At 52.6% G+C, this 19,605-nt stretch overlaps 1 protein-coding gene across 1 annotated transcript in view; it reads left to right on the top strand.

Moving 5' to 3' along the window:
• The window catches only part of RTN4RL1 (reticulon 4 receptor like 1), a 29,646-nt gene extending 10,594 nt beyond the window's left edge, over window positions 1–19,052 (top strand). The window contains exon 2 of the mRNA XM_015647031.3: window positions 15,906–19,052. Coding sequence (XP_015502517.1) covers window positions 15,906–17,269 — 1,364 coding nt within the window. The 3' untranslated portion in view covers window positions 17,270–19,052. The remainder of the gene's footprint in view (window positions 1–15,905) is intronic.
• Window positions 19,053–19,605: the final 553 nt, after the last annotated feature.

Below are 19,605 nucleotides of genomic sequence, written 5' to 3'. Positions count from 1 at the left end.
CCACGTGTTGTTCAGAAGCTGGAGACCCCCAGGAGCTGCCTGTTGGATGGACTGCACCCCCGTGGGTTGGGATACCTTGCATGGCCAGCTTGGCTGAGGCTTGGTCTTGTGTCTCCTGTACTTTCCTTGGATTCCTGGTGGCGTGCCACGACTCCAGAGCTCGCCCCCAGCAGCACGGATGACTGCGCACGCAGGCGTGGTGTCACCTGCAGCAAGTGCTGCAGCTGATGGATGCTCTCCTGGGGTTCTGAGGGCACTGTGGCTGATTTATCAGCGTGTCTCCAGGGGTCAGGGTCATGCCACTGGCCTCCCTGGACAAGAGGTGGCTGCTGGGTTGGGTGTTCTGGCAAGGAGCTGGCAGCACTGTCACCATCCCGCTGTCTCAGGCTGCCACCTCCAACCCGAAGGCAACCAGCCCTGTGGTGACACCTCTGTCACTGCCTCATCCCCAGACACACCCACTCATTGCCAAAATCATCTTCCCAAGGGTGCAGGGGTGCATTGGTGAGTCTGCTAAGCTTGGGGCTGGACCAGCAGTGCCCTCCTTGAGCCAGCCCCGTGGTTGCCCTCCTGCACCCTGTGCCGGCGGCAAGCCAAGCTCTTCTCCCTAATTCTCCTTCATCCCTGTTAATGTACCACCAGATGTTCTCATTATCCATTTAAACATATAATCCTCCCCCGAATCCTGCTAAGCTCCTGGCCTCCCTGATACCTCATGGCAGTGCGTTCCACAGGTTAATTATGCATTTTTAATTAATCACCAAGCAGAGAATGACCCATGAATAAGGGATATGAAGATCCTTCAACTGGGAATAGTTGGCAAATTGTCCCCAGGCGGGGCCATGCCGGTGTCATGGTCTCCTTGAATAACAGGACTCGCTCTAAAAATTCCTGGGTTTTGGATCTGACATGAGTGGAGGTTGTGACAGAGCTGTGCCTGTGTGGATGGGACCCCTCCTGTGCCTCGTGTCCCCCTCCAAATGGGGAGGAACCACATCCCCACCAGAGCTATCTGTGTCCCACCTGGAAGTGATGGAGCGAGTGCAGGGAGGAGGAGGAGGAGGAGGAGGAGGAGTGAGGCAGGGAGGGGAAAAAAAAATCACATGTTGTTTTAAAAAGGCTTTTTTGACTGAATGCTGAATAGGGTTTGGGAAAATTGCCTTAAAGGCCTGTTCTCTGCAGGGACGGAGCTTTTCATGGAGCAGGAGTATTCTGAAACTTAATTGCACATTTGCACGGGCTAGTGTTTTTATTTCTCTCAGGTCTCCGAGGTGGTCTTTGAAGATTGCTGTCTCTCTGTAATGGTTTTCTTTATCTCAAATAAATTCCGCACACCTGCGAGGTGGAGCTGCTTGAAAGAAATTATGTCGGAATTGGCTCTCGATTTAATAAATCTGCAAATGGAACTGGGATGCAGAGCGGCGAGGTGGTTGGTGGGGCTGGCTGCACCTCCTCCCTGCTCCCCACCTCTCCTCTCCTTTCCCTTCTCCACCAGCCTGCTCTCAGCCTCCCCACGGGCCAGGAAGAGTGTGGGGCTGGGCAAAGCAAGTCCAGATCCTGCCTTTTCCCCTTGTCAGCCACTGCTGGCACATCTGAGGGGGCTCCAGCTGAATGTCTGGCAGTGCAGACCCCTCTAATGCCCACCTGGCTGCCTCCTCCAGGAGCGTGCAACCCTGGCACAAACCCATCTGCTCTTCCAAAAGTTGCCATTATGACCCCAGGATCTAAAGGCTCACTTGATGGAGATGGCACTACAAGCTGGATGCCCAAGGGGTATTCCCAAGGAATGTCCTAAGGACCCTCCTCCAAGGCAGCCCGATGCCTTTATCTTTCCTGCCCTCAGTTTGGAGCTGTGGTTTGCCCCAGCAGCTCCTCCTGTAGCAGCCCATCCCACGCCGCCACCGTTTCTCCTTCTCCAGGAATCAGTTCTGCGGCTCCCCAGCTCACCAGGGAACATTTAGCCAGCGCTCCATTTTGGAAGCAGCGCGAAACAGCGGAGAAAAGCCTGCGGCAGGGCTGTGTGCCGCTGCAGCAGGCAGACACAAATCCCCGGGCAGCCGGGGCAGCGTGTGCCGGGCAGCCCCGGCTGTCAGGCGGAGAGGGATGGGCGGCCGCGGGAGTACACAGACAGGTTAATGGCAGCCGTGGATGCTGCACAATTGGATTTCACCTCCCCGCTTCTTAAGGAATCAGCAGCTCTCCCTTGCTCAGAAATCCGGCTGTGCCCCTCTTGCCGTGAGCCTCGGGATGAACTGTTCCCCGTTGGAAGCTCACCAAGGGCCGTTTCAAACCCTCCCCAGACACGAGGTCGCCCGTGTCACCTCCTGTGCAAGCCCCAGCTGCTCAGGCTTCAGGTGGACAAGGCGCCGGGAGATTTTATTGCATTGCTGGATTTTGTTCCACTCTGTTATTCGCCACGATTGAATTTGCTGCCGTGGAGGCAGGAGCCGGCGCAGCCGGAGCTCCCGCGCCGCTCCGGTGGGACCGTGACCTTGTCTGGGTGTCTCACTTAGCCCTCAGCTGGGTAATTCGGTGCTGGTGTGGGAGCTGGGCGTTCGTCTGCCTCCCACTGAGCATCCCGGCGTGGTCCCGCTCCCTTGGCTGAGCCAAATGCTCTCTCTGCTCCACTTTTAAGCGTTGACCTTGGAAATGCTTTCAGGGAAAGCATCTGCCTACCCAGCTCTCTCCTGTCTTTCCTACCCGATTATGTCCCTCTGTCCTCGACTCCCTGGGCAGCTGCTGAGCTTTCAGTGCTCTGGGTATCACCACAGTGCCTGAACCCCTGTGCGAAGCATTCTCAAGTTTTAGTCACACTTGCTGGTTCATGGTGTCAGCTGGGAAACAGCATCTCATCTTCCTCCTACCCTGCTCTTGCACTTACGTAAAAAGCACCTCACTTTCCTGAAAATGTAGTTTCTTGGCTCATTTTCTCTTTGGACAGAAAGCAGAGTGGCAGCAGAGCTGGCAACATCCCACCTTTCAGTGCAGGTGGCCTTGAATCAGTGCAGTCCTGTGTGGTGGCACCAACGCCACACCAGCACGAGACCTGACCCCAACCCTTAACAGGGACACAGAGCCATTCCCAGTGCGTTGGGAGATGCAGCTGTGAGGGGTCAGTGGGCAGAGCCACCCAGGAAGGCTGTGGAGGTCTTGTTCTCTCTGTGTGGACAGCGACAGCTCTCCTTCCCCACCAGCTGCACCATCGCCTCTGCCCCATGATTGGATTAGGGGGCTGTAACCCACCCCCCTCCCGCCCGGTCCCCGGCGCGCCGGGCTCAGATGCTGAACTCGAGAGCCATAATTTAATAAGTCTCAGGCAGACAGTGCTCTGATAGCCATCGGGATCTCTCGCCTCTTCCCTGCCCAGCCATGCACTGATTTATGCTCCCAGGTGATGGCTGGGATTTTGCCTGGGATTTGTGGTCTTCTGGGATGATCTTTTCCCCAAAGCAAGAAGCTTGTGGGGTGGGCTGGGAGCAGGAGTGGGGCCACGCAGGCTGGGGTGAGCGTGGTGCTCACTTTTCACCAGGTTGACCCTTTATTTGAGGAGGAAGGAGAGGTGGGGGACAGAGGGACCCCATTCCTCACAGCAGCAGCTGCTCTCAGGCTGCCTGGGCACAACGAGTTAAAAGTTGTAATTAGTAAAGTGCTGACGATGGAAAGGTGGGGTGGAAGCAAGCGGCACTAAATGAATCCTGAAAGGTTATTCCAATAAGCAGCAGTGCAGTTTCCAGCTGTGCTCACTTTCCTGGGAGCTGGGGGACGAGGGATGGCATCCAGGGCAGGAGATACCAGGTGGGATGAGGGATGGTGCTGGGGGATGCTCAGGTGTCAGCGATGCCTGCTGGAGTGGAAAATACGGCAGGGGAATTAAAGTAGGAGGGGGGGACAGGCCACCACATCCCAGGGATGCTCATCCAAGGGTGTGGTGGGTGACTCCTGCCCATTCTGTGTCTCCAGTGGCTTTTCCACATAGTCCAAACCCTGTCACAGGCGTGGAGCCCCGTGCCCCATGTGCGCGGGGAGGGGTTTGGGGATGGTGTGAGCCATGCTGCTGTGGCAGGGAATCCTTGAGATGTGGAGAGTGGTCCTTCAGCTGCAGGGGAGGCTGCAGGGGAGGAGGATCCCGGGAAAGGCGTTGTTCTTCCAGCTGAGCAGGCAGAGCCCGGGCAGGCGCAGGCAGCCAGCGGTGGCCTCTCCCTGCCAGACGTAGCTGTTCCAGCTCTCTGCTGGTGCAACACCACACAGCTATTATTAGACTCCAGTTTTCTGTGGGTAGCTCTGAACTCCCCAGTGCCTCCAGCAGCTCGGCAGATGCCAGGGCAGAGCAGGATCTGCTGGCACTGATGGGGACAAGGGTCCCTGGTGAGTTCAGAGGGGTGTGGGTGACAGTGAGGGGTGGCAGAGCCCCCCAGCATGGGGACATGGAGAGCGGAGCACCACAGCCTGCTCTGGAGCTGCAGAGCAAAAGGCAATTAATTAATTGTCTAATGAGAGGTTTGGCTGATGAGGAGGGCACAGAGCCCCTGGAAACACTCCTTGGGTCAGTGGTAGGTGAGAGAGATGCTGCCCCAACAGAGTCATGGTCTGCAGGGCTCTGCACCTCAAAGCACATCTGGATTTCACAGCATCGCCCCAAAATGGAGCCACAGCATCGCCATCGCTGCCATCCTTGGCAGGAGGCACATGGGAGCATGAAAGGGTTGTGACACATCAGGACAACTCATCCCATGCCAGAGGACGGCTGGGACTGGGGACACCATGGTATCTCCTTGCTCCCACCCCTCTCCAAGCCTGGTTTCCAAGCAGGAATGTTTAAATGCCTTTTATGTAGTGACTCAAATGATGAAAGGCCTGAAAATGGGACTAACAAAGACGAGTTGTACTGCAGAATAAAAAACCCATGAAAGCAGCAGATGCTGTCATAGGAATAAATTGTATCAACAGCGATCAGATGGGAAGTGAAAAGTCAGAATGGAGTTGCTCTGTCTTTCACGCTTCCAGTGAAAATTTCTGGGTCCATGAATTTAGCCAGAATCAGGTAGGATGAAAGACTTTGTCTGACAAGGCATTTCAAAGGATCTGGGAGCCTCCAGAGATGTGGCCACTTGGACAGGGAAAAGGGGCCCCTCAGTTTTAATGAGCATTTCAGTTGCCTGCCTTTATCCTTCTGCCAAGATCTTATTTTTGTTTTCTTTTCCCTTAAAACTGCCGATTTCTGCTCTTTGCGATTTGTTTTAACTTTGCAAAATGTGCATTCAAGCAGCACAACATGAGGAGGAGGAGGAGGAGGAGGAGGGTAGAACATCCCTATCACTCCATCCAGCCCAACCTGTTGCTTCTCACCATAAACCCCTCCTTGCCGTGGCCAGCCCGGATGTTTTGGCTGCTGCCAGTCGGCATCACCAACCTTCCCGGCTCTGCAACCATTTCCCATCTCCCCATCTCCCCTTTCCACAGTGACAGGATCCTATCCAGGCTGTAATTAATAGAAATTAGACTGTCAAGACCTTGCAGCCCATAATTACTTGGCCTTACTGTGGTGGAGGAGCAGGGATCGGCGGCGGGCTCGAGAGCTGCCGGTGATGGGAACACATCCCGTTATCAAAGCTATTTTTATTAAGCTTTTAATGCAGGCACTTGTGTGGTGCTGGGGGATGTGCAGCATCTCCACAAAGTCCACTCCCGGAGGGATGTTTGGGGGATATTTTGGGATGGAATACCGGCACTGGAGCTAGACAAAGCAGGATATTAACAGAGTGCCATGTCCTGACCACGTTCATCACTTGCTCATCAATTCCCGGCACCCAACTGTTCCAAACATTCAGATTTCAGGGGAGAAAAAGCAAAGCTCAGCCCTCAGGTCCCCCACATCCCCACACACCCCAAGAGCTGTGTGGGAGAGTGACAATGCCCAAGATCCAACTGGGCACATGGCATTTCCTACCAGCTCATTAAACCTCCCAACAGCCCCGGATGCCGGGCAGAGGAGCAGCACAGCTCAGCTATTCACACTGCTCTGCTTTTATCACTGCCTTTTTCATGAGCTGGTAAAAAGTTCAGTGCAAAGCACAGGAGAGGTGTCTGAAAGGCAGCTGTTCTCATGACCCAGCGTGCTGGCTCACGTCTCCGGTGGGGATGGGGTTTTGCTGGGATCTGCGGTGTTCTCTCGGCTGGTGACCCGCAGGGATGTTCGCTTGGAGGGCTGGTGGCATTGCCCTGAGAGGAGACCAAGGGCACAGGGAAAGGCGCTGCTGCCCTTTTTGGGTGTGGGAGAGAGACCTGAGGCTGTGGGCTGGGCTCCAAATGACGCCAACACTTCTTTTTTGGTTGGGGGGAAGAAAATGTGACAGAGCCGGCAGCTTTGATGCGTGCCCGTCCGTCTCCTTCCCCCCTGCTGCAGGCAGAATGATGTGCTGCTGAATGAGGGAGAAGGTACATGACAAGCTCCAATTTGCCCTCTTCTCCACCAAACACAAGGACATCCAGTAAATCTCAAATGCAGAAAGGCTGAAAGGGGATGATGAAAGGGAGCCCATGCGGCACGGTACAGAATTTGCTTGTGGATCTCGCTGGCACAGGACACTGCTGGGGTCGGGACCTCAGCAGGATTACAAGTTTATAGGACTAATGCCCTCCCTATTAGCCATACTGGCATGAAACCATCTCTGCCTCCCTGTGTCACGTCGCTGTCCGCTCCTGGCTCCAGCCAGGTACAGATCCAGCCAGAGCATCCCCGCTTTTCCACAGCCTCCAGTGTTTCCATTCCCCGTGGATGTGAGCTGGATGGGGCAGCCGAGCGTGCTCTGAGAGCCCGGACAGCTGTCACTTTGCTCTTCCATCTCATATTTGCCCTGCTTTGGCTGTATTTCTGATCCTAAAGAAACCCTCCGTAGCTCCTGGCCAGCTGCTGGCAGAGAAACGAGCTGGTGAATCTGCTTTCTCCACACATGAGCTTGTTCAGCGTTTGATACCGATCTGCCTGGTGCTCAGCTGGGGTGGGTTTTGTCATTTCATCTGCAATTGTTTTGCTGTAAAGCACCTCGAAGGGTTCACTCCCCGGCTGCTTTACAAAGGACATCGTTCTTATTGCTGCTGTGAATGAACTGCTTTGCATTTCTGTGAATGGGAAGGAAAACTTGTCACCTCAGGACAAAAAGGGAGTGGAAGTATCTGATGATCCCCTGAGACGCCTCAGACAATCCCCTAAGCTCAAGTCATCCTCCCGTATTTCTCTTTCCTTGGGGGCAATTGGAATTATTAGTCCCTTCCCAAGGACCTCGAGATCTCCCTGTCCTTTGCCAAATTCTATCCCGGCTTCACTGCAGGCTGCTGACAAGTCCTGCCGAGCCCTGTCCTGTCCTGGGGACCAGCAGAGGATGCCTGGTGCCTGATGGGGGTCAGGACATCAGTGCCAGTAGCTGGTGAAACCCCTGTCCATGTCTGGAATCCTGCTCAGGGTGTCCCCTGCTCCATGCCATTCTCTCCTGGAGAAGCAGGAGCATCCTGGTGTCCATTGACAACTCCAGCCACAGCAGGACCCAAGGATTTCACTCATCCATGCACAGAGAGATGTGCTTTTCCCCCCAGCATTCTGCACTCCAAAAAGGTCCCAGTGGCTTTTGAGATGCACAGTGGGGTGAGACACGGGGCCACAATAAACCCTGCAGCAGCAGGAAAAAGAGACCCAGGAGAAGAGGAACGTCTGTCTCCCCCAATGTCCAGGCCCAGGACATGTGGGAATGGTTGCACCAAGGGAGGTTTAGACTGGACATTAGGAAGCATTTCTTCACTGAGAGGGTGGTCAGAGCCTGGAACAGCCTTCCTGGAGATGTGGCTGATGCCCCAAGCCTGTCAGTATTCCAGAGGCATTTGGACAGTGCCCTTAATAACAAGATTTAGCTTTTGGGCAGATGGAGCAGATGATCACTGTAGGTCCCTTCTAAAAGAAATATCCCATCCCATCCCAGTGATCTGTTTCCAGCTGCTGCAAGCAGCCTCAGATTTAAACAGCCTTTTCCCAAAGCTGCACTGAGGTCCTGAGGTTGCTCCCTGTGCCTGCAGCTACAGGACCAGCAGCATCCCATTGCAGTTTTCCACCAAGGGCATCCCTGCCGTGGAAGGTGTGCTCAGAACTGGGGTTAAGCAGAGCAGATTATACTGGGAAAACACACTCTACACTCCCTCTGCTTCTGCATGTGTTAGTCCTGAAAGAAGCATTTAAATTAAACAAGTTTCTATAGCCGAGTTTCAATCCCACAGCCACTTCCACCATTGACCTCCTTTTCTCCCCCTTTTTCTCTAGCTTGAGAGCAGGAGGAGGAGATGCAGACAGAGAGGAGTGCTAATTAAACAGGGAGTTCCACATTAGGGTACAAATCCTCTGGACTAGCACAAACCCTGCCAATTTCTGTATTTATTTATTATTTTTTCAGTACAATTGTAATTTCCAGTGGTGCCTCCAGCACCAGGAGAGAGTTCAGGGGCTGCTCTTGGAGAGGATTAGCACGCTGGAAGCATTATTACTTTCCTTCGCTGTGAATTCAGGAGTGATTCCCTGACGGCTGCACTCTATATAGAAGTGAATCGGTGCTAATTTGTTTTTGAGGATCACACATCCACCAACATGTGAAAGACAATCCTGCTTCTCGATGTATATTTTGAGCCAGTGCTACAGCAAACAACGGAAAATAAGCAAGCAAAGGAAGCCAGACCTCCCTCTCCCAGAAAGCCAGAGCTGGAAAAGAGCGGACTTTCATTATTTTTTGCCCATGTGAGTTAGTTCTGCATCTTTCCAGAAGTATTTTGGGTTTTGGCCCTGCTGCCCATGGCAATAGAGAGCAGGGGCTTGGGCAGCTCTCACATGGAAAGCCTCAGGGACTCTGTGTTGGACGGGATGTCAGAGAGACTGAGCATAAAAGGCTCCTTATTTTTTCCTGTTAAATCATCCTCGAGTTTAACTGCGAGAGAGGAATAAATGAACTAATTGAATCTGTAACTATGGAGGGACTGGGCACCTGGCAGGGGAGCAGCAGCCTAGCCACCCATCGCTCCTCTCTCTTTATTTGTGTGATTCAGAGGGACGTGGTCCGTGGGGAGATATCAGAGCTGGCTGAAATGGAAGACAAAGCTATTGTTTCAAACAGAGTTATTGATTTTTACATTATTACACTATGAAATTTATGGTCTGGTTTCAAACTGCAATAGGAGTTAATGACCACCATCCAGAAACTTCCAGGTGACCTTGGCCTTGACTTTGGTGGGGGAAGGTGAACAGCTCCAGTTACCAGGTCAGCAAATGTAGACTGAAGTTGCAACACCCTAAAGGACTTGATTTCGGGGTGCTGCTGGGCCCAGGTACCCACCCTGACCTTGTGCTCACAGCAAGCCCCAAGCTGGTTGACAGCCATGATGGAGTGGGGAAATTGGACCTTCTCAGCTCCAAACAAAAGTTGTTCCTGCTGTTAAGCCATGTTTTGCCCCCAGCCAGAAACACCAGGATGTCCCCAGAGCTCCTGAGCAAGGCTCTCCATCCTCAGCTGACCTCCCAGCATATCCAAGGGTTTGCTCCTTCCAGTCACAGCTGGAGAAATGCAAACCAAGGGGCTCTGGGATGGGTGAAGAGCACCCAGGGAGAGGAGGCAACACAGCCCAGAGCAGGAGAAACCCTGGCAGAGGGGAGAGCAAAGGGCAGTGCCCAGAGCAGGCAGCTGCCTGCAAAGACCACGGTCCTGATTCCAGCTCTCCCATCTCAGTCACAGGAGGAGGATTTTCTTTCAGGGTGACCAAGAGGACATTTGTACCAGTTAACACACGAGATACTGGTGACACAGAAGGGTTTGCAAAGGCACTTCCCAGTCTACAGCCTTTTCCTGGCTTTTCTTTAAAAGTTACCTCCTGATGTATCTTTTGGCACCAGACTCTTCCCAAAGCTTTCCTTAGCACTATTCCTTCCAAATTTCCTTGTATGCTTCTTCCTGTGGGAACAGTGTTTCCACTTGCCAGCCAAGGAAGGCAATTTCCAGCTGCTGGAGAAGGTTTTTTTTTCTTGTAGTGCCATCTCCCTGGAACATCCCTGATGCTGCACCCCGAGCTAAAGTCATGTGAAGCCAGTAGCCTCCAAGCTCATCTTCTGCCTCGGAGGTCATAATTGCCATTAAATCACAGCTTGCCTAACCAAATTATGCAAAACTGAAATTATCTCCAATGATTTTTATGTTGCTGAAATGTTCCAGAACTGCCGGGGTGATGACTGGGGGATTGGGAGCAGCTGTCACTCCATCAGAAACCATAACTCCAAACAGCTGGGATCTGTCAGTTATTTATGACACCGGTCGCAAAAAAAAAAAATTAAAAAAAAATAAAAAAAAAATAAAATGATGAAGGTGGATGGGTGGCTGCCACTCTCTGGCTGAAAGGCAGCTCGTGCAGAAAGCAGAGCCTCGTGCTGTGTCCTGGTGCTGGGAGCTGCTGCTGATGTTTTGGGAGCAATCCCAGCGAGGATGCTCCTGCTGCAGGACTGCGGGGCAGCACCTAAGGGGCTTTGCACAGAGGCTGAAAGGGAGCTGCTGCTCACTGGGGAATTTAGGCTTGGTGACAGTCAGCACAGGCATGTTTATTTTATCCTGTGTGTTGCAAAAAAAAAAAAAAATAATAAAAAAAAGAAGAAAGAAGAATAAGAGGAAATAAAGCCTGCAGCTGCTAAGCACAGGTCTGACACTGCTTTGTTGAACCGTCCCAGATCCTGAGTTTGGCTCTTGGCTTGTGCCCAGTTGCTTTTGCTACTTTGTCCTTGCTTTTCATCGTCCTTCACTTGGCTGATGAAACTGTGAGCATTTGAGGCAGCTTTTTCTCCCTAAACAACAGCTTCTCTCTATGTGAACATCCAATTCTGAGGTCGTTCCCAAGTTTCAAAGTGTACTTTCCCCCCGGGGGTTGTAGTCATGTCTTTGTGCACCAGCTTGTTAGGGGTGGATTTTGAAAAATCCTTTGATAGATCCAGAGTGGGAACAGGGCAGGAAAATCTCTGTCTAGAGCTCAGTGAGGTGCTGGTGTTAGAACAGGTGTGAGTTTGGCCTCAAAAGAGGGTGAGTGATGAGGAAGCTTCTCCTGTTTTGATAATCCTGCCTGTGAGCAGATGCTTTGTCCCCACTTGTAGCACACTTTGGTTAAGTATTATTATTTATATTATGTAGTAGCTATACATAGTGTTTTATGGCAGTAAAAATACATAAATCAGCAACCAGAAGACGAGGGCTTTGCTCTAAAGAGCTTATAAATCTAACAGCTTGAGCAGCCCCGGTAATGGACACAGTAAGCAGGCAGTCAAGTTGCATGTAGACATGAGCTAAGATGGGTCTCCCAAAGCAGATGGCGGGTTTAGGAGAGATTTGGAAGAGAAGCAACCTGCTCCATCCTCCAGAGCGGATTCTCCTGCTGGAGAATTAGACAGGCTCTGACCCATATAAGCCTGTCCGGGTGGAGAGGTGAAAACATCCATCTGAGAGGAGCAGCTGGCCAAGAGAGAATGGGCAGGGGGTGCTGGGGTTTGTGGCAGGGCTGCCTTTTGGGGTTGTCCTGCAGGTGCATCCCCCACCAGGGACAAACCCATCCTTGTCCTAAGTGATGTCTTGGCCTCGAGTCTGAGCCTCCTAATGAAAGTAAGTGGCATCATGTTCTAAAGAAACCGAGTCCCTGCCTGGCTCAGAGGTCCAGTAAAGTGTTATACACCTTAAAAAGCAAGAAAACTGCCAGGGCAGGTACACCTGACTCTCTGGAGCAAGTGGCACTGCAGAGTCAAGAGTCCCTGCCGTGGTGGCAGAGAAGAGCTCCAACCCTTCAAACCATCCGTCTTTGATCCTGGGTATCAAACCAGGGTTTTGTTGTTTTTTTTCAAATTTCTTCCTGTGCTGGCACCGGCCTGGGAGGAACCTGGTCTGGGCTGGAGAGAGATGTGCAGTGTCTGGCCGATCACGCTGGCTCCGGGCGTCTGCATTCTTCTGGCTGCTTTCAGCTCTTGCACAAATTGAGGCTTCACGCTAAATGCATTACACTGTATAACAATTAATCCCATGCTACATATAGAAAGTCCTTACTCATCAATAATGCATGTGGGAGGAGTGATTTTCACTCTCAGTAATAAGGCTAAGACAATGGAAACAAGCAGGTAATGGAGAACATTTATAAAGATGTTAATCTAATAATGAGTCTAATGCTGTTAAAAGTAAGACTGCAAACTGGACGCATCCAAAGATAAATTATTTCAAGCATTCATTAACTGATGCCTAATTAATGCCCAATTAGAGGGATGTTACATGGGAAATGGTTTGGACAGTCAGACGAATTCATTCCAATCACTGAAACCTCAGTCAGAAGCAGGAGGCAGCAGAAGGACTCGGTGAGCAGAGGCCAGGGTGACACAGCACACCAGTGGGAGAAAGGCAGGAGATAAACACCCCTTTGCTGGTTTTATCCGTGTCAGCGGGGATTTGATTTTACTCACTTCACCAGCAGGTTTCTGGAGGATTTTTCTGTGCTGCTTTTGAAGCTCTCCCTCCCCGGTGAGCTCCGACACTCGGGCTGGTGACCCTCTGTGTGCCGCACAACCTTTACAAGATGAAGCTGAAAGGGCTGAGTCAGGAATAACAAGTTAGACAGGGTCAAACTCTCAGGAGAGCTGGGCTGGGGCTTCTCAGGAGGCTCCCATGGTGTTTTCCAGTCTGGGAAGCCCAGTGAGACCCAAGTGCCCCTGGCCCACACCCCAGTGGGATTTGGCTGCTGGATATCCCAGTGCTGGTGTTAACAGCCCCAGGAGCTTCATGGCTCCATGACCACTTTGCTTTTTGGGCATCTCATTCCCAGATCTAAACTGGGACCAATCCCAGAGCAGGCCAGGAGCAGCTTCCCACAGCATTAAGCTGTCAGCAGGTTTTACAGGCTTGGAAGGAAGGCCTCCTCGATGAGAGTACCGGCCTTGTGTGCATCCACTGGGGAGTCCGGACCTTCACAGAATCACAGATTGCTTTGGGTTGGAAGGGACCTCAAAGAACATCGAGCTCTATCTCCCCTGCCTCGGGCAGAGACACCTTCCACTAGGACCAAGTTGCTCCAAGCCCCATCCAAACTGGCCTTGGACACTTCCAGGGATGGGACAGCCACAGTTTTTCTGGGCAGCCTGTGCCAGGACCTCACCACCCTTGCAAGGAAGAATTCCTTCATTATACCTAATGTAAACCTACTCCCCATCCAAGTCCTGATTCCCTGTTCAGCCTTTTTTTCTTTCTAAGTATCCACCCTTCTGTTTCCCCATTATCCTTATTCCCAAGTTGCAATAGGGGGAAAGACATCCCTGTCTTTTCTTCCCACCATCCTATTCTCAGGAAGCTGAGAACCAGTAACAACCCCAGCATATCCTCACCACGGTCTCTGCCTGCAGGAATTCCATCTCCCTCTCCATAGGAGCTCCAGCCATTAACTCACAGCCGCCTGTTAATTAAAGAGATGGACTCAGTTCCCTCTGACCTTTACCTCCGGAGTTATCCCTGCAGGCAGCGAGCTGTTAAACACCGCGTTCCCTTTCGGCAGGAGCCTCTACCTTGGCCATGCTCCAGGGAGGCCCAGGCTGCCTTGGTCCATCACCAGGCGTTGCTAACAGCCTCCTGTCATCACCATCCCTAGACGTGAAATCCTGTATGCTCCCAGATCCCTGCCCGGCTCCACCTCCCGTCAGTAATCCCGTTAGCCTGGCAACTGTCGTGTCACGGAAGAGCGCATAAAACTGTTGTTTGGAAGCAATATGTAATCTTCCAACCTGCTGCGTGTAGCTGGGAGATGGTTTATTGATTCAGACCCTTGTGATTTGGTATTTGCAATAACAGACTCTGCATGTGGGAGATCGTCACAGCACTTGTGCCTGGCAGGGTTTTACTAATAAACATCAGACCTACGGAAGGCGCCCGTGCTCCGGTGGCACCGAGGTAAGACGGGGGACGTGGAGCCGTCCCACCTTGGTGAAGCACGTCCTCGAGTTCAAAAACCCAACAGAATATATCTGCAAACGTTACTTTATCTCTCCCATGGTAGGAAAATCCCAATATCCTCAGGACACCGCTGCCTCCCAGGCTGTGAGTGGCAGCCAGGGCTCCCGTCTTGGCAGGGAGCACTGGGTAGTCAGCATGATGCTCCCACCAGCACAGCCCCTCGCTCATCGCGCAGAGGCACGACAGCAAAGCCAAAATGCTACGGCAGTGACTTGGAGAACGTTTCTTTTCCTACACAGCCGTAGGAGTAGTCGCGAATTCAGCGTTCCCGACTCAGCAGCCCTTTTTGGCAGTGGTGCAGGGATGAGCCATCCCTCCTGGTAGCCCGTGCTTCGTTTCTGAAGGGCAGCACCTGGAAGTCGTCCCCCTCATTCCCATTCCCAGGCAAGCCTCGATCCGATGCTTTGGGCAGCAATGCTATTTTTTTCCCTGTTAACCAGTCAGCGATGACTGGCTCTTACTGGTGATTTATGGAGAGTCTGAATAACCCAGTTCATCTAAAATATGTGGCAACTTTGCCTTGAAAGGATGGGTCTAGGTGGATGGGTCGCTTGCTGTTAACTAAATGGCAATAGATCTCCACACCAGGGAAAAGGCAACAGCAACCACACAGTTATATTTCAGACACAATTAATAAGAAAACAGTGAGGTTTTTGTGCCTCCAACTTGTGCTAGGCTATAGGCACTGCAAAGAGGGACTGTAAAAGCCCAAGGGGTCCCTGCTCTTGGACTAGCTGGTGATAACGATGTGGAGTAATTAGAGATGAACTCCACTTCCACTCTCGTTTTTCAGATTATTACAAGCTGAGTAGGACTCGTGGGCAGGATGGCACCGGCAGCTGTGCGCTGCTCCGCTGTTACTCCTTTTCCCCGTAAAGTCCAGAGGCAGAATTCATTAGACATGAGCAAATTTTGCATGTAAGAGGGAAAAGCCAAATCTAGGAGGAAAATCTGAATGAGAAATGACAAGTCTGGTGCAATGAGTCTGAAAAGCCACTCGGCGCAGAAGGAATAGCCTGAAAGCAAGCCTGGTGTGAGGAGTGGGAGCGAGACGGGAGCGGGGCGGCGAAAGCGGAGCTCTGAGAGCTGAGCAGAGGGAGGGGATGATTCTGCCTCGCTCTCTGCTGCGAGAAGGCCCCAGTCACAGGCACGTACTGTAGCATTAGAGGATGCAATATGCTTTGCCACAGGACATCCATTTAAAAATATGTCTGAGCATCCCACTTCCAAACGGAGTTTTCGGCTCAGCCTTTTCCACCAACTGCTGACAACACATTTCCCTGTAAATCGCTGGGGTTTCGGGGTGGATGGTGGTGTCTGACAACTGTAGTGAAAGGAGACGGTGGGGATGGCTCTGTGCCTTTGTGGGGAGGGGGATGCACTGCACACGTGTAATTCTCGGTGGTTCGCTGGGAATTGCTGAATCGCTGCAGCTTTTCCTCTCCGATACGTGCAGGCGATTTAACAGATGCATTTCAGGAGGAGTGGGGGCACCTGCGAGGCTTCGGCTTTCCTCTGTTTGCTCTCACACCGCGGCGTTTCCTTGCCTGCAGGCGAGGGGCTCTGCTGCCTGCGCTGCCAGCGTGAATTCTCACCGAGAAAGTTTCTGCTGCCTGTTCCGGGCTGGGAACACAAGCAGCCGCCTGTTGCAGGCAGGGAGAGGAGGCAGGGAGTACTCCATGCATCACGTTTTAGCTGCCGTGGGTGATGAGCCTACTCATCACAGCCGCGTGGGTAATTCATGAGCAGAGAGGAGGGCTGAGCTAATTGGGGGCGTTTTTCACCCGGAATAGTCTCCAGAGCAGCGATGGGTGGGCGGGAGGTGCCCGGTTCCCGCTGACGCCGCTCTCCCCTCTCTCCGCACAGGGGGGTTTGCGGAGCTGCTGCTGGTGCTGCTGGGGCTGAAGGTGCCCGCTGCCCTGGGCTGCCCCACCGACTGCGTGTGCTACCCCTCGCCCATGACCGTCAGCTGCCAGGCTCACAACTTCGTCACCATCCCCGAGGGCATCCCCGAGGACAGCGAGAGGATCTTCCTCCAAAACAACCAGATCACCTTGCTGCTGCGGGGCCACTTCAGCCCTTCCATGGTCACCCTCTGGATCTACTCCAACAACATCACCTTCATCGACCCCAACACCTTCGACGGGTTCATCAACCTGGAAGAGCTGGACCTGGGGGACAACCGCTACTTAAGGGCTTTAGCTGCAGACACTTTCCAAGGGCTGGTGAAACTCCACGCCTTGTATCTGTACAAGTGCGGGCTGAGCTCCCTCCCCAGCGGGATTTTCGGTGGCCTCCACAACCTGCAATACCTTTACCTGCAAGACAACCACATCGAGTTTCTTCAGGATGATATTTTTGTTGACTTGGTTAACCTCAGCCATCTTTTTCTCCATGGAAACAAGCTCTGGAGCCTCCATCAGAACACATTCAGGGGACTAATAAACCTGGATCGGCTGCTCATCCATCAAAATCAGCTGCAGTGGATTCATAGGCGGGCTTTTCATGACCTCCGAAGATTGACCACCCTTTTCCTGTTCAATAACAGCCTCTCGGAGCTGCAGGGGGACTGCCTGGCCCACCTGGGAGCCCTGGAGTTTCTCAGGCTGAATGGGAACCCATGGAGCTGCGACTGCAAAGCCCGTTCCCTCTGGGAATGGCTGCACAGGTTCAGAGGCTCCAGCTCCAGCGTCATCTGCGAGTCCCCCGAGCAGATGCACGGCAAGGACCTCAAGGTGCTAAGAGCAGAAGACTTTAGGAACTGTTCAGGGTCCGAGTCGCTCCACCAGATGAAAACACACACCTTCTCTACGGCGGACAGAGGAGCCCCCAAATCCCACCACCCTCACCACTCCTCCAAGGAGAAGGGGAAGGAGCGAGGGGCTGAGAACAGTTTGCACAGCAGCCAGCCCGCCGGCCCCCCCGGCTCCCGGCCGGGCTACCGCAAACCCGGCAAGAACTGCACCAGCCACAAAAGCCGAAACCGAACCTCCAAACCGGTGTCCTTGGGGCCGCGCAAAAACGGGCAGGAGGTGCCAGACTATGTGCCTGATTATCAGCACAAATACAGCTTTGGGGCCATGCCCACGCTGTCCCCCAAGCGCAAGGGTAAGTGCACCCGGCGGACGCCCATCCGCCCGCCCAGCGGGGTCCAGCAGGCTGCCGGCTGCCCGGGGCTCAGGGCGTCGCTCCTGGTTTTTATGGTGGTGTTGGCGGCCGTCATCCGCTGAGCCCCCCTCCCCTGGCCGCGGACGGAGCGGAGCTGTACTGCCACCAATCTACAAAGGACCAGAGTTTCTTTTCTTCTTGTTTTTTTGTACGTGGCTCAGCGCTGGCCTGGCGAAGGGAAGAATGTTGTCTCGGCTTCTGAGGGTTGTCTCCGTGCCCGGCCGGACTGTGCCGAGCGCAGCGGGAGCAGATTAAAAGGCATTATCACACCTTGTCACAAACAGCCTAACCGAGCACCTACAACAACAACAACAACAACAACAAAAAAAAAGCCAACCTTCCAAAAAGCAGATAACAGGGACGGTAACCAATTGGTCGGTGACAAGACCCAGACAAATGGACTGTATCCGTGCTGTTGTGAAATCCCGTTCGTTTGAGAGCGCTCCGAACGACCTCTCCAATTACCGAAAGGAACATAATTGCTGTAAAAACCATCACCGATTAAGCCTACACTGTTTCTCTCTGAAAGTGAGTGCAAGGACACTGATACCTGATGTAATAAGGACATTTGGTTCTCCCACGTTCTAGCCCTTTTGGCTCCAAACCCAGAGGCCAAAGTTGGCTGGGAATCTCTTAGAAGACAATCTCAAACCCCTGAATATCTCAGGCATTACAGCAGAACAGGGCTTGCCTGCTGGGCTTGGAGTAGCCAACAACCAAAGGAAAGACTGATTAGAGGTGGAATTAAACAAAAAAAAAAGAACAAACCCCAAACCCCAACAAACCCCACACAGAAAGAAATGAGGTACCCGCAGGGAGTGTGTTTTTTGTAACCATGTTCACACATCTGAGAAAAAAACCCCCAACAATTGCACAGGCTCCCCTTCTTCCCCTCAATTATCCATATGTATGTCTTACAATGTTTATAAACTATATGGAAACTGTATCTTCAGAACTAAGGATTGTATTATTGAATTTATAGCAGATGAGTATATGATTTTTTTTTTTTTCCTTGAGAAAACAAACCGGCAGCAGTGCCTACAGATGCTGAAAGCCATCGGGCGGGCTCAGTACACGCAGGGGAACCACAACGGACCAACGTTCTCAGCAATTCAGAGCACTAAACTTTGGGAGGGGTTTGGGGGGTGGTTGTGTGCAATGCAGCAAAGTCCATACCCAGAGAGCCAAAATTCACCCTAATTTGTAACCGGTGGTGGGGGGAGAGAGATTCATTAGCCCAAATCAATAGAGCCATAGAGCTCTGTCTCCAGAGAGCACTCCCAGGCCCCGGGGAGGAATGGGGCTGGTTTTGGGGCTGGAGGCAGAGAGGGGCTTCCCAGCCGTGGCGGTGGCATGAGGACCTTTATAGCTGGACTAAGGTTTTCACTGGGGCAGCAAGGAGCAGCTCCCAGGCTGCAGACAGACCTGACAGAGTCAGGAGAGGTTTTGTTTCTTAAAAGGAACAGATTCTGGAAGAGTCAGAGAAGAGAGAATCTACAGCTTGTAGAGGACCAGCGGGAAACGCGGTGCCTGAGGTTTCTGGTCCGTGGCAGGAAAGAGAAATCCGTGGTCCAAGAGAGCTGTACAAAGGGGGATGTGGGGAGGTGGAGGAGAGGGAGCAGGGCATCCTGTTCCTCTCTTCCTGGGTTAGGTCATGTGCTAGAGGGATGTGTTTGCTGGTCGGGGCATGGCAGAGCCGGCAGCTCCACCGATGGCAGCCCGCGGGCTCGGGGAGATGCTGCCCAGATTCTGCAGTTGGTGTGAATTCCCTGTCAGCGTGGATATGTGAGACCAAACAGACACTGAAGTTGATGAAACAAGGGAAATAAAAGTGATCTTGGACAAGAAAAGGCTTCTGTTCTTTCCGTAACAGTATCTCAGTGGTGGTATTTCGAGCCTGTAACTCAGGTGTGGGGCTGGAAATCCTGAAGGAAACAGCTGGAGCTTCCCATCAGACATACAATGAGCTCTAGGAAGGATGGGCCAGCTAGGGAAATGTGCTCTCCCAACCACTCTGGGGAAGGGGAGCGGGTATTTACACAGTGGCAGATCCCTTGGAGGTATCTGGAAATGAAAAGGGGAACTCCCACTGAAAAGAGAAGCAGAAAATTCCCCGATGCACTCGTGTTTACGAGCAGCTGGATGGTGAGAGGAGGAAGCTGGAGGGGCACGGCCTCCAGCAAGCAAGGAGGGCCAGAGGTTTGGATGCTTCTCTTGTAGATGCCTTTCTTGGGGAATAGCAAGAGTGATTCTGGGAGGAGAAAGGAAGAGGTTACTTCATCAAGCCCTCTGCCTTCCAGCTCCTACCCAAACTTTTCTGTCTACAGGGCTCTAAAGCTCCACTAAAGGGATGTCCAATGCAGCCAGAACAAATAATCCGTGATCTGAAATAGCTCCC

Source organism: Parus major, chromosome 19, assembly GCF_001522545.3.
Source record: "Parus major isolate Abel chromosome 19, Parus_major1.1, whole genome shotgun sequence".
In the NCBI taxonomy this organism is placed as follows: domain Eukaryota; kingdom Metazoa; phylum Chordata; class Aves; order Passeriformes; family Paridae; genus Parus; species Parus major.
This window is presented reverse-complemented; position numbering and strand designations above follow the sequence as displayed.